The sequence below is a fragment of the Anas acuta genome, chromosome 1 (assembly GCF_963932015.1).
Source record: "Anas acuta chromosome 1, bAnaAcu1.1, whole genome shotgun sequence".
Classification (NCBI taxonomy): Eukaryota; Metazoa; Chordata; class Aves; order Anseriformes; family Anatidae; genus Anas; species Anas acuta.
The window spans coordinates 19235103-19250585 of record NC_088979.1 but is presented as its reverse complement, the minus strand read 5'-3'; the positions used below and the strand labels follow the sequence as shown (position 1 = coordinate 19250585).

At 38.6% G+C, this 15483-nt stretch overlaps 2 protein-coding genes across 8 annotated transcripts in view; both read left to right on the top strand.

Annotated features, from left to right (window-relative positions):
* The window catches only part of MICU2 (mitochondrial calcium uptake 2), a 150036-nt gene extending 135548 nt beyond the window's left edge, over nt 1–14488 (top strand). For both annotated transcript variants that reach the window (XM_068671430.1, XM_068671422.1), the window contains exons 8-12: nt 29–126; nt 8492–8663; nt 8949–9057; nt 11810–11967; nt 12282–14488. In XM_068671430.1, coding sequence (XP_068527531.1) covers nt 29–126; nt 8492–8663; nt 8949–9057; nt 11810–11967; nt 12282–12386 — 642 coding nt within the window. In that variant the 3' untranslated portion in view covers nt 12387–14488. The remainder of the gene's footprint in view (nt 1–28; nt 127–8491; nt 8664–8948; nt 9058–11809; nt 11968–12281) is intronic.
* Nucleotides 1–15483, top strand: part of ZDHHC20 (zinc finger DHHC-type palmitoyltransferase 20) — a 319226-nt gene that overhangs the window by 135450 nt on the left and 168293 nt on the right. The gene's annotated exons all lie outside the window — the stretch shown is intronic.

Below are 15483 nucleotides of genomic sequence, written 5' to 3'. Positions count from 1 at the left end.
AATCATACTTTTTTTTATTATTTTATAGGGAGCAGAACTGGAAAGCTGTGATGTTAATACCATCTTGTTGGTACATTTCTTTGGAAAAGAAGGAAAGGAAAAACTTCGCTATTCTGAGTTTTTCAGGTATTTTTTCAACTAGTCCAACCTAACAGCAACCAGTCCTGTTCCTACCCCTTTACTTTGCACCAACACGGGCATTAATCTGACCCCACACTGAGTTGGATCAGAAAGTTAAGCGGGTAATCAATCAGGAGACTATTCGTGATTTTGCATGATTAAATTTCTGTTTTAGCTCCTTGAATCAACTCTCTGCAGGAGACATTGAATACCATGATGTACTCAAAAGCAGCAGTGGGGCTGGAGGCCATTCGTGTTGAGACTACCATTCTAGGCAGCTCTGCAATGGCATAGTGTAAGACAGTATGATTCATCTGTATTTTACTTCTTTTTGATCACATCACCAAAAAAGTGTCTGCTAATCAATTACACTTTACTGAGTTGAGATGTTCCCCACCCCATTACAGCTGTCATGGAACGATACAGGCAATTTCTCTGCTTGCTTCAAATTCCAACTTTTGTTGAAACTTTCCCTTTTTTTCTCATCCTTTGAACTACTTTTGCAAGGGGATAATGCAGATAGGTACTTTGTGGCACATCAGAGCTCAGAATTAAGGCAGATGGTAAACAGAACGTCAGATTGAAACCTCAGTGGCATATCAAGTGTCCATTAGTGCTGGAAGGAGCATTGTATGCAAGTCTATTTCACTGTAAGCTTTGCAGAGAAAGTTTTAAGACTGGAGTAGGAAATCATACAGTTCATGCACCATGCACGTATCAGAAAGATGCTGTAATACTTGTCTGCATCAGAGAACAAAGCTCTGCTGTAGTTGGTTCCAACTAGAAAATGCCTCTGGGTATCAGCTGTTAGTGTTATAATTGAAGGAGATCCTTCTTCCAGTGTTTATTTCGATCAGTAATGATGACCACTACTTACACAGCATCACAACTTAACTGGTGAAAACTCTTTGTTACTTGGGAGATCAATTGCTATTTTTAATATGAATTCAAGACACATCTTGCTATGCGAACTCGGGCCCAGAATCCAAATACACACTTTGAGATAAATACAAGTTAAATGACTAAATACCTCTGTGAATCTGGACACATATCTTGAACAAAACATCAAGCGAACATTATCTACATTAGTATTATCTTTTCTGCAAAAATAATTGGATGTTTACAGACTGTGAACATAAACTGTGATAAATGTTGATTTGAATTTTTGTTCAAAATCAGGGGAATCCTTATCATCCCTCCTAAAAATGATATTCTTGCAATCAATAAATGTTTGGGGAAAACTGGAGTGAAAAAGGAAGAGTGACAATTTTCCTAACTCTAAAGAGTGTTCCACTCCACTGGCTCAGGCACATACCAGCCTTTAAATAAATAGCCTTTCTCTTTTGAAGGCCTCAACTCAATAGGAATCTTAGTAAAATAAGTTCAAGATGCCTACATCTCCCTTCTCTATAAATACCATAGAGCCTCTCAATGAAACAAAAGGATGAGAGCACCAGTAAAAGGTTGTGTTTGCATATACAGTGTAAACTGAAATGCCTCAGGTTTTAGATAAAATCCTACACTGACCCACTGAGGCATTACATTGATAAAACTATGTACCTAGTACATTCAGAACGTGTAGGTTAAAGACCTTTGCCTACCACACAGATAGAGGCCTGTAATCAAAATCAAACTCCCACATCTTGCTCTTAAAATCTGTGGGATAAGTGTAAGGTTTAATGCAGGTAATTTTTCAACAGTGGCAGTTATTTTTTCATAGAGTTGGAATGTGCCTCTTTATCACTGCATAGACACTCCATCTCAGTTGCAACATGACAGTGAAGTTTGTTTAACACACAGAAAGGTGAATAAAAGGATCAGTGTCTTTTTAACCTGTGTGAAGATATCACTTTTCACATGATTTTATTTGCAAGTAAATCAAGCACATCTTTTCTAGGTTCCTATTGTTCAGAGAAAAAGTGATTTCTATCTGATGGCCTCTCATAACATTTTACCTTACGCGGGAAGCTATTGTTGGCTGTTTGATCAAAGTGCCACACTGTTTTTACAAGAGATGACTGATGAGCTGTACAGACATAGATCATTGTCAAAAGCAGAAAATAATGATGGTAAATGCTTTTATCATTTTCCAAGTTCTTGCCTAGAAAGCTTTTCCATTGATCAGTGCAGTACCTAGTAGAAAGTAGGGGTGATTAGATTTGATTAGGACACACTAAAACTTGTCACATTAGTTAAATACACAGATATTGCAGTGCTGTAGAGTCACACAGGTTTGAAACTTGGGTCGAAAAAAAAAAAAAAGCAAAAAAAAATCAGGAATGCTTTCTTTGTAAAATTTCACTGTACTTACACAGGAATTCAGAAAGCTGAGAGTAGTGTTCTCACCTCATTACTTACATGTATATTCCTCACGCTCTCTATTCAGTTTGGCTGACTTAAAAAATAAATCCTTTTGTAAGTGTGCAACCATCTGTATCTACATTTTCACCAAGATGTCCAACCCTTTCAGCCCACAGTTCAAACATTTAAAAAATGTTGGACAGCGACAGCCAATATATCAGGGTAGTTAATTTGCCTTGTTCTCCTTTCTTTGTACTCAAATGGCACAAAGAAAATGGAAACTGTCTGCATCTTCAGGCAGTGTGCTGCTCAAGCAAGCCAGCTCTTGTGCCTTCCATGTCAAAGCCCCAAATACAGGAGGCACATTGATTATAGAGGGAGAAAATGGTTAACAATGCCTTCTACATCTCATCTACAATGCCTTCTACATCTCATCTACAATGCCTTCTACATCCAGCTGGTACATGATTCTTTGGAAATCATAGTTAGGGGATACACACAAGGACAGTCCTCAGACTCCTTTTATACTGGACATAATGAGACCATGAAATAATATCAGATCATTTTTCAACTTTTCTTGGGCTGCTATGAGCGCAGAAGTAAAGAAGTAATCTTTGCTTACATACTTTGTGATACCAGTCAAGCTCTTTTCTCGCTATTGTACAGAGCACAGTCATATCACAGAATCACACAGAATCACAGAATTTCTAGGTTGGAAGAGACCTCAAGATCATCGAGTCCAACCTCTAACCTAACACTAACAGTCCCCACTAAACCATATCCCTAAGCTCTACATCTAAACGTCATAGTGGGGTTTTGAGACAGAAATAATTTTCAATCTTTTCCTTCCAAAAATGTTTCACTTGTCCTTTAAATTCCAGCTATATTGTATTGTTTTTTATTTTGAGAAGAAAATTATTTACTTTTTCTAGGTCTAGCAAGTATTTCTTCTTGACAGCCACTGTGTTTTGTTTTGTTTTGTTTTTCTGAAAAAGTCCCCTACTCATCTTATTTAAGTATGTCTAATCCCAAATAAAAGAGGAGACAGTAATTCACTCCCTAAATAGTTTATGACTGCTATGATTTTTTCCTGTAATCTGTCCCCAAGCAAGCTTAAATCTCTCACAATCTCCTTTAAGGAAGAAAAGAAAAAGTGGAGAGAGTATGGAAAGATTATTCAAAATTGTTCTAATCAGGGCTTGGGGGTGGGGTAGGTTTTTTGTTTTTTGGTTCTTTCTTTGGAGTGGCTTTTGAAAAACTGCTTTTCAGTACAGATAAATAATTATCAAAGTCATATAAGGAAAATTAATGTTTTAAATCCACCTCATGTCATTTTCTTACCTGATTTGTTGCTCATCAAATAATAGAATTTTGCACTAGAAATGTTCTTTAATCATTGTTTCTTCTTTACTTTGTTCTGTAGCCCAAAAGTCACTGTTTGTACAACCATGCAGAGAACATGCCTTTCCCTCACCTGTCCTGTTTCTCTTTCTTTCAGTGCTTTGAAATTCCTTTGTACATTTCATTTGAAACCCTTCATTTAAAAAACCAGAATGATCTAGACTGAACCACACTGCTAGGGCTGGAATTTGTTTGTGCCAGTGCATAGAGGCAGAATCTTGCAAGTAGCATCATCAACCAGTGGAGCTTTTGCTGCGGTGATAGTTTGCACATTCCAATGATTTTCATCTATGGATTTGGAAGTGCTTTAACAAAAAATGCAATTATCATTGTCTCTTTATTTGTCTCTGTACCTGTGCTTGTATCTATGTGTATATGTATAGCTATAGGCCCCTAATCCACCTAGAGATTACATGTCATGCAACTAGAATCAGACAGTGAGAAAGGGGAAGAGATGAGAACAAAATCTGGCTTTCTGGTTGTATATTCCTATCACAGCTGAATCTGAACATTTCCAAAATACTCAGTAATAAAGCTGAGAAGAATCTGTTTCTTCCATACCTATATACTTATCAAACAAATCGCTTGATGGGCTTCTACAGAGTGCTTCTAAATGAAAGTGAGTAGTTTTGTTATGTTTGATTTGGAAACACCGAGAACACTAAATCAAAGGGTGTCTTGCCTGTAACTCTGAAAATGGTGAGATTGATTAACTGTCTTACCTCTTGCAAAGCTGAATTTACAAGTGTGTATTTAAATATTCTGTGAAGGTTAATGGTCAAGCCCTTATTAGATTTTCCATATTCTGTTCTGGAAAACGTGTATTTGCAAAAAAGGCAACCTTGCAGCTGCTTGTAGCAGTCCTTTATTGCAGAGAGGGTTATCAAGTCTCCAACAGGACTCCAGTGTCTGAAGAGGAGCCAAAGCAGAGTACAGATGCTGGGGTGGCGTACTCACCTCTATCTTTGTTGTCAAGTTTCAATCCTACAAAGCAGTGCCACAAGCACTGGTCAGTTCTGTGTTAGAGAACTGAAGCTCTGTACAGACTTTCAACTCAGATTCAGAGGTATAGGAAGGAAAACTTTCCCTATCCTTTCCTTATGCTTTTCATTCTACTACTTTGTGTGCCATAAGGAAGCCAGTACTTCATTGCAACATCTCAGGTTGGAGAGAGAATAGCTGCATTCTTGAGGTCTCCCCACTTTTATTACATTTTCACTTCTGTTAAGGCTGAGTTGCCAAAGTCTTGAGAGACTCCCTCTTTCTATAGATCCACGTTACAGAATGTGGGCTAAATGCTGATAAGGTTTCTGGATGCTGTTGCAACACGATAACAAATTTGGCCATTGGCCTTCAACGTGGGTGTTTCAGAGAGTGTGGATAAAACAGCCTGTCATAAAGAAAGTACTATCTGTTCCCAGCCTTTTCCTCATCTTACAAATTTATGATTTACCTTTTCATTATTTAGAAACAGGACTTGCTTTTATTTTCAAGTTACTGCCATGTAAGAGTATTTCCAGTGTAGTTATTCTTGAATCGAAGAGCACATCTAAGATCAGCATCCTTTTCTGTCTTTCTTCAAAGTACACACCTATTGACTTTAGGAAAGCAAGAATTTCATCAATATGCTTGTTCTTCCCAATATCTGAAGAAATTTTGAAGGAATTTCTAGCTGAAACTCACCACACCATGATTCAGAAGATAAAAAAGCAAGTATCTACCCTAGTGGTGTCTTGGCATATAAGTATCAGGTTTTACTTCCTAACCAGAAAGTTATTTTTAATAAATTTTAATAACTTTCTCTTTAAAAAACTCATTAGGATTTTTAACTCTCACATCTGGGAATAAGAGTGACCTAGAATACTGATGTGATGATTCACGGTATTTTAATTTTTGTAATATGGGAGGCAATCACGTTTAAATTTTAAATTACACATTTCAGCTGCTGCTCCAAGTAGCATTTGGTACAACAGGAAATCTTCCCACTCCAGCTTGCCAGGAGCAAGCCTACAAGTTGAAATGAAATACCCATTAATTTTTTTCATACCTAAAGAAGTAATTCCTACTCCCCTCCCTACTCTGAGTGGTGCAGGAAGGTGCACGGCTGTTGTGCAACAGTTGGTGTGCAATAACATTGCTTGGAAGCAACCAGAGAGAGCAAGGACCCAGGCCTGAGAAAAGGCAATGGAGAACCCACAGTGAGACAGGAAGATACAGTACCTCGTTCTCTGTCGGACTAGAAGAGGGTTCAGAAGCAAGCTTGCCAGTGTGTGTGGCTACGTGGGCCACCAGCTCCTTCCTTGACATGTAGGAACACTTGGTCTTTCAGCTGTCCTACCTTGACAGGGAATGGCCAGAGGGTGGGTCACTGAGGGCTTTGTCTTTAAGTAGAACCTGCAAATACAATATTTAGGAAAGATGGAAGAATGTATAGTTAGTCATCACTTGCAGCAACTGACCAGAACAGCTAGTGACCAAGAGTTAGCTCCCCAAGGTAAATACCTTATACTTTTAAGAATAGACCTTATGCCTGTCACAAGTTTTGTCCATGTTTCACAGAATAAAGGACAAGAAAATAAAACACTAAAATGAACATTATCTTGTTTCCCTATATCCATATCTTCACCATATTTCTGAAAGTGACCTCAATTTCAGCAGCTTCTCCTCCCCCAGACTGGATGTTACATGGTATGGAGGCGACAGTCAGATGCAGGTATTGTTCTGCATGGCCTCTGCTGTGGCTTCCAGCCAAGCAGAAGCCACACGTCCCAGATACTATCCACTCTCACTTCTGGTGGACACTCCCAGGAGGCAGCAAAGTCAGTCTCTGTTGGAGCGACTCCATGGCTGCTCTACAGCAGGCCCTGCCTGCACATCGGGGAGGCCCCTGTCCCGCTTACCTGGTCAGCACGAGCAGGTACAGGGGGTTAAAAGAAGTGGTCTGAGGATCGGGGTTTTCAAAGCAGAAAGCAGCCAGTTTCTGAAAGGCTGTTGAGGCCATGGTGCTCTGAGTTCCCCCAGCCAAAAAAAAACACCTGCTGCTCACGCTGTCGCTCCTCCACCAGCCCATCCTGCACACTGAGGGCACACACACAGCCCTACAAGCAGCCCTACAACCTTCCTCCAGGTGGTGGGACAGGACTGCTGTTGCCGGCCTGCGCTGGGCCAGCTCAGGTTTGCGAGCTGCAAGTGAGCTCCTGCTGGTCCGTAAGACAACAGCCTGAATCTTAAATTTGCTTCCAGTGTCAGGCTTTCACTTACCTGCATGTCCAGAGCAGTGAAGCACTTGTTGGCCCTTTATTTGCATGTGCAGCTCTAATTATCAGAGAAGAAAATACAAGAGACAGATTATGAGGAGCAGTCCTTAGCTAAACCCTTATAGACTTCACAGAGCTTCGAGCTACTAATTGTCCGAGTGATCTCATTAAAGAACTAAAGATAGCTGTGCAGGCTAAAATGCCTTAATTTCAGGGAAAAGAATTCAAATCCAGTGAGGCCATACAAACTGATGAGCAAATGAGCCTCTACTGCTCTTTGCTACACAGACCCTTGGCTGTCCTCTTCTCCAACTAATTGCTTTGTCCCAATATAGAAGTATTTCATTCCCCCCTGTCAGTAATTTTTGCAACTCAATAAAGCAGAGTTCTTTTGATGTAATGAAAGGATTCTGGCAAGCATGGTTGTGTTTTAAACCTTTATGTTCACTAAAAAAAAAAAAAGAAAACGTTTGTACATTGCCCCATCTTTAAATGGCTCACACACCATTACACACCATTGTTTTTTTCCTTCTCAAAATTCACATGAGGCCAGAAGAAATGATAATGGCCACACAGAGCAAACTGGGGAAACTCTAAGCTATACAGTTCCAGCTCTGTACGTGCATGTTGTTACTCGTTTCGTGTGTGGTTTTTCTTATTCTCCCTAGAAGAATGGGTGGTTCCTAAAATCCCTAACGTTCACACCATCCTTTCTCAGACAGCTCTCTTCCTACCTTCCCAAATACCTGCAACATCATTTTCTGTGCTGTTCCAAACCCTCAACATGCCATCTGTAATCCTCACTAATCCGTTCTCTCAGGAGTGCAGAACTGAGTTGCCAAACCCCATTTTGCAGTTTGAGGCTTTGCAGTCTGTGAGGCTTTTAGTCATCTTTTCCCATAGTGATGATTTCAAGTTTCCTCTTCTCTTTCACCTCTGTGATTACTGGGGCCTCTTCTTTCTAGGCACTTTCCAACCTTGTCATTCCTCTCTCATTAATATGAATTTTCATAAATCCCATGTCAGGCCTTTAGCTACCATGTCCTTTTTCACTCATTCTTTATGATACTGCCTCATCGATCATTTTATCTAATTATCTGCACATTTTCAAACATGTCTCTCTCATGTCTAAACTGTTTTATCTGTACATTATTGTAGCAGCAGAAGTCTCTGTACGCAGGCTTAGGGAGCACCCTGCTGGTGTCGTTACTGAAATGCAGCAGTGGGAGCAAATCTGCACCCACAGACAGGTGCAATCAAATCAAAAGTATTTTAAACAACGATGTCAATAGTATCTGTGGTTAGGAGTTAGTCTACTCCTCCTCCCAGAAGTTTGTCTAATGCATTTAGTGTAGTAGTAGTGACACAATGATGCTGGTATTAACTGCTGGGTAAAATTTGTTCACGCTTAGGTTCATGGAAAATCTGCAAACAGAAGTGCAAGAAATGGAATTCATACAGTTTTCCAAGGGTTTGGATGTCATGAGAAAAGAGGACTTTGCGGAGTGGTTGCTGTACTTCACTGATGAGGAAAACAACGAAATTTACTGGCAGAATGTGAAGGACAGATTTGAGGCAGGAGAGGTTGGTACATACACTATCCTTTGTTTTGCTTCCTAATTTGCATGTACAGGTTTTCATTTGAATACGAGTATCTGAAAATATAATTAGTTTCCAAATGAATTATAACAGCTTCTGAATTTTATGCAAATAAAAACAATGACAATTTACCAACTGAGAAATGTGAATATTGGCAATGAGTAAGTAATCACGACTAAATAATAGGTCCCACCAAATTTAAGGAAATAGATTTACTGGGAGTTGAACGTATTATTCTATATATATCATCTGAATTCTTTGATTCTCTAGAATATCAGTTTGGAAGAATTCAAGACTTTTTGCAAGTTTACAAACAACCTGGAAGACTTTTCTATTGCCATGCAGATGTTTACTGTAGCCAATCGTCCTGTTAAACGGGGTAAGTGCTACTCAGCTTCACCTTGCCATGCTTCATTTATTTCAGCCTACTGTCTGCCTTCTCCATGTGCTTGTGTAGTGCTGTGTAATCAAGACAAGAAAAACAAACAACGTAGTGAAGTGTTTTTTTAAAACAAAGATTTGGGGAAGTTGCTTCTTTCCCACGTAATAGAAATTAGGAGCAACGCAACAAAATTTTCATTCAAATACATGCACTTTTTGTTACAATTCTGAGATTGTTTCCTGCTTGTTATGCTTGAAAGACAGCTCTCCTAAGCTATTTGAAAATAGTAACATGAAAACTTCCTGAGGAAAGTTGATGAGACATTAACATCCGTTGAAATAAATATTTGATTGGCTCACTTGAAAAAGGTGAGAGTGATGTGATAAGACAGGAAGAAAAATCAGTATTCTCAAGAGGGAAGCATGAAGATTGTTTAAACCAAAAAAGGCAAAAACTGGGGGGTTTTACAGGTCGTAACTTTCATCACTAGCTAATCCAGCCTTCAGGAAGGGTTTGGTTTCCACAGCCTCTCTAGGCAGCCTGTTCAAGTGCTTAACTGTCATGAAGATGTCTTCCCTTGCTGTAGTTCACAGTGACTGTGCCTTACCTCCATGCACCCTGGAGAAGAACATGGCTCTGACTTCTCCATAACCCCTTTTAGGTAGTTGAAGGCTGCAGCTAGATTCCCCTGTGCACTTCTGTTCTCCTCAGCTCCCTCAGCTTCACTTCTTTCTTCAGGTGCCCCAGGTCCCAACTGTGTTCATGGCCATTCTCTCTCTGGGTTGTCAGTTTGGTTTTGTCTCCTTGTCTGGAAGGAGACTGATTTTACTTGGGCAAGATGTACAAAGAGCGGAGAAGAAAGAGGATGAATTAATAGTGAGATAATTGTCAAAAGTGAGAGTTCAGCTCACTTCTATATTAAGTATCACATCTTTAAGTGCCAAAGGATGATGAGGCCAATAGGTGATGTTCACTCTGGCCATGTTTCTTTGTAAAAGCTGATTCCCAACCTACAGGCAATTGTGAATTTCTTTATGCACTGAACCACACTGTGATGGAAAACAGTGTCTGAGGTAACTCATGGATGTTACATGTATACATGTTTAATCCTTTCCTAAATCTTACTTACTAATTCTTATTCTGCATGTGTGTGCATGTGTTTATTCACACACATATGAATATTTATCTAAATATATCAGTCCTTCAGTCCTCCCATTTATTCTAGATATTTTTTTCTTCCAAGTTTGTAGCTCATCTTTTCTCTCTGATAAGATTACCTTTCTTGGTTTGAAGATTATAATGCTCCAACATTTCAGAAGATCCATCTCCTTTTCTTCAAGTTCTGTTCAAAAATTGCAGTGCCACCTGATTTATATTTAGCATAAAGAGCTGAAACAGTTAACACATTTTTAAAGACAAAATTAAGACTCTACTATAAGCATAACATATTTCATGTTATTTTTAAATTGTGGTATATCCATTTACAGACAGATTTTCAACTTAATTATATTTATACCAAAAGTAAATGAATCAACTGCATTAAAAGAGAAATTGTTCAGAGGTAAAGATGAAAGATGAGTCAAAAGTGCTCTTTCCTCTAGTAAGCTTCAGAACTAATCATATTTGTGCCATTATTTATAAACCACATTTATCTATGAAAGCAGAACCACAATATTACTATATTTATCATTTAGTGGGACAATTTGCTGTAATGATCTACAATACCACTATACTGAAGTAACCTCCAGTTCCTCCTTGAAATTCACACATCTGTGATGCCTTCAAAAAATGCATCCACTTCATGAGGTGTGGTTGTGTTTGCAGTAATAAACAATAACCTTTTCACTCTTGCTATCTTCTGTTTTATGGCAACCCCAACACATTTTCTTGTTTTACGTGAGTCAAAATTTCAAATCTTTATACCACAAGACCAAAAGTAGGGATTTTAGATGTTACTATAGTATATTTGGTGTAGTATAAAGAGAGGCCAAAAAGATGAAGAGGAAAGTAGGTCTCCAGAGAGGTATGACAGTTTTTTCTGCCCTCAGTCCTCAAAAACTCTTCTATTATAATTTAAGTGAAGGTAGCCAATGTCTTAGTAACTCTCAAAAAAAAATAGTAATAGAGCTACAGGTGTATAAAGTCATGTGCTGTAAAGAATATGTTAAGTATTTGATGGTGGGTGTTTCTACAGAGTTCCTGAGGGGATTGTTGGTTAAGGTGGAGTATATTGTGAAGTACTGTTCTCTGAGAAAAAGAGCTTTCTGTAATTAACTGGTTTGAGATAAAGTGATAGTATTCTTTGTGGGACTGTAGTGAGGAAAACACTTATCTATATACATAGGTGTCAAACAAAAGTATGTAAGTTTTCAGCATTGAGCTACTTCCAGAAAAAAGAAAGAAAATTAAAAAAAAAAAGAAAAAAGAAAATGAAATTAAAAAAATAATAATAAAAGGAAATAAAACAAAGAAAACAAAAACGAAAAAGAAAAAGAAAATGAAAATTACTTGACAAGTACTGCATCTCAAAAGTTTATAATGCAGTTACTAAGGATTGGGAAAAGACGAAGTAAGCTCAAGAATGCATGAACTGAGATTTCCTAATATAGTCCACTAATTCACACATCCCAAATTCTCCAGTTAAAATATCCAGAAGACATTGTAAATTGTGCAGAATCCTGCAATTTATGTGCTTTGCAATGTCTTTTCAAGTTCTGTCACCTGTGATGTAATATTATGTCTTTACTAGCTGAGTTCAAGAGGGCAGTGAAGGTGGCAACAGGACAGGAGCTCTCAGATAACGTTCTGGATACCATCTTCAAGATTTTTGATCTGGATGGAGATGACTGCCTCAGCCACAGCGAGTTTCTTGGAGTCCTGAAAAACCGAATGCATCGAGGTTTGAGGGTAAAAAGCCAACATCATCTATTATTCCCCATTACATACTTGTTTATGAATACCAAAGATTATTGTTACAACTTTCTTGTTAACACTTTATAGAAACACAAGTAAAGATAGTTAATGGAAAGGAATTATATTTTAAACTGAAGACTCCTTACTGCTTATGAATCTGGGAGAACTGCTGCCATCAAGACTTGTTATGATACATGTGAACCATGGGAGCAGCAGCATTGCTTTACATATTATACATGTATTTACACAGTCTGTGAATAAGTGTCTTTTTTGTGTAAATGCTAAACGTGCTCTAACTTTATTAACAGGTACCACAACAGCAAGGAATTCAAGGTTACTGGAAGTGTGTGAAAAGAGAAAGCATTAAAGGAGCAAAGGAATTGTGGAAGCAAACTGGGAAAAGTCCTTTTTAAAAGAGTCCATTGTTCTTTTGCTATAAATGTTGTTACTTAGGGTGTTTTTTTGTCTGTCCTGTTTACATAATAGTTGAATCAAAAATACTCTTTTTTACTATAGCTAAACTTTAACCCAATTTCTAATGCAATAATTTTATATTGTTCTAGTGCAATCAGTTTGGTTTACAGAACTGTTATCACATTTGACCTCCGTATGATAACACTCTTGCTCCAGGGAATAGTGTTGTTTGCTCCCTTGTGGAGTCTGACCCTGCACTGTAGCATATGGGATGCGTAGGATTTTAAATGGCCACTGGCAGGAACATCACAGCATTGTTGTCTCCTGCTGGAAGAGCGGTCACCATCTCAGTCAGCCACTAACACGGCAGTTCTTTCCCTGGCAAGGACAGAGGTCCAAAAGGCGAAACCACTTCTACAGTCCATGCAAATCAAGTAATCCTAAATCAAAAAGGAAAATTAGTGTGGCTTGTGCTTTCATTACCATGGACTGCTTGTGTGCTAGTTCCTGGTGGATGGTTCCACCAGGTCCTGTGTGGATGTCTACCTTCATGATGATACCATTAAACTGGAAATACAAGACTGCTGATACAGGCTTTAAAAGTTATACATTGATCTATGAATGTGCATTGAGTCTCTCAGACCTCTTCAACTAATAGGATAAATGAGAAGCAAAAATCCTGGTTCTGTCACAAACAGTGGTAGCTACAATTTGACCCATAACTGTTTTGCTTTAATTGTATTGCAGAAGGTAAATGTGTAATAAATATTTACTTTGTCTCAGTAAAGGTTGTGACAGGGAATGCTGCAGTATCTCAAGAACGCAAGGGTGTAATAAGCAAGTGCTGGGGGAAAAATAAGTCAAAAAGGTAAATAAAAATGTTCATTACTCCAAATGCAAACCTAGTCGTAAGATCTTAAATGGTAAAACAAGGAATAGATCAAAATTAATGTTCACTAATTAAAGATGAATGTTTTTCAACTGTAACATCGTGTGCATCTCTGTATACACAGATGTGCGTGATATGTCTGTTTTTCTTCCAACCTCAGGAGCCTCTAGTCCCAGATCCAGATCAGTCTTCCTGTTTGGACAGTGCATGTAGGAGATGGACTTACAAAGCTGTCAAGGTTCTTCCTCTTTGCCCCCCGCAGCTGTCTGATTTGCCTCGGCTGGGGTGAGGTGAAAGGTTGACCTTTCAGGACAGGTTTGTGATAATGGGCTCAAAAGATGAACTGAGTAAATGTCTCAAGAAAAACAACCATCTCACCACTCCATGAAGAAGAATCCACTCCTTTTAAGCATGACACTAGCTGTGTGATTCTCAGAGATGTATATAAGCTTGATAGGAGGTGTTTTGTTGTAATTTGTTTGGGTTTTGGTGGGGGGAGCCTTGAAAAGAGGGGAACCTTCCATGATAGATAGATACCAGAACAGCCCTCATTCAGCTGGGGGGCAAGAGAGATTGCATTAGGAAGCCATAAAGATCCCACCTAAGGAGTACTGAGATTACAGATAATGCTTTTGGTATGCCAGTAGACACCAAAGCTTGTGCTAAGGAGGAGTCCTCCCAAGCCTCAGCACAGCAGTCTTTCTAGAGAGGTTGACCAAGAAGAAAGCAAAGCAGCAACGTGTGACTGCCCACTGCTCTTCCCTGTGCAGCTTTACCTTGGAGCTTTAACTTAAACTGTGTCAAAGAGAAAATGCTTCCACTTGTGTGATCTCTGGATGTGTACTCTGAGTCATCCTCCAGAATCGGAGCATGCCTTTTTAAGTGTCCTGAGACCTGTCTAGAAAATCAGGTCCCAATGACTGCCAAGGATACCTTTGCTTCCCTCAGGAAACTGTCAGGATGAAATAAAATGCAATAAAAGCCTCTGCCTCTCCCCCTTAGACCGAATTGATGGACCTGCTCTGTGGGCAACAAGAAGTGAGGCAGCTGTTTTCACTTTGTGCTGTTGGAAGCTGCTTGTCACTTCTGGTGATGGGAGCTATGAATAAGAGAGAGAAACCGGGGGCAAAGGTGGGGCCATGGGGCTGGCATGGAAGTACCACAGCCAGTTTCACATCACCAAATAAAAAATAAAGTAAAAAAAAGACACAATCAAGCAAGATACTTATGTATCACACAAGCTACGTGCTCATCCAACATGGGCTTTTTTCCAGCTCTGGCTTTAATGCAAAGCTGCCTTTTACTTGTTGCTGTTAATATTTTGGCAAATATTTTTTGTTTGGAATGCAGATTATTCTCTAGCATATTATTCTGCGAATTGTTAATGGGTTTATGATGTTCTTTATTGCTTTTGTGGTTTCTTTTGTTTATCAGTGACATGCTTCCTACAAGCTGTTTGGTTTTCTGTTGGAAAAATCAATCCATCTAGCTTTAGTGTATCTAGAAGTTTAATGCCTCGTTGCTCATTTGTATCTGGGTTCATGCAATCAGCGATAGCTGCTTTTGGCAGCAGGTTACTAAAAATGGATTTCAACTTTTATTTCTTAACAAAAGATCTGGTGTCAAGTTCAGAGGGAAAATAAAATAGATCTGATTATTTTAAAATGAACTTTGTGTCTATAGTAAAATAAGAAATGGGATAATTGATTAGGCATTAAAATACAGTTAAGAAACATTTTCTACTCTGAAAGTACAGCCAGGAAGGAATTCCTCTGAAAGCCAGGGAAGACTTGTCCCTGGGAGAATCAGGCTCTGTGTTTAATTTGTAGTCTATTTCTGTTTGTCTTCACTAAAAAGATTTCCAAAAAAGTCTTAAAATAATTTCTCAGATAAAATATCTTAGACTCAAAGAGCTGTTTACATAAGTGTTAAGATTGATCTTGTCTCTTAAGGACTCCATCATAGTTTTACTTTTTTTTTTAGTTCCTTGTAGTAACTGTATGGTATTTGCAAGCTGTCTGTCAACATTGCTCAACACCATTTCTTTAAATGTTATGCCTACTGCCAATATGTCAGTTAAATGTATCGATTATGACTTTTTTTAAGCTTTCCTCTGAACAGAAATATATAGAAAAATGAAATAAAATCAGATGTTAAAAAAAAAAAAAAAATCCACTGTTGCTTATGGAGTGTCTGTTTGGAATAAA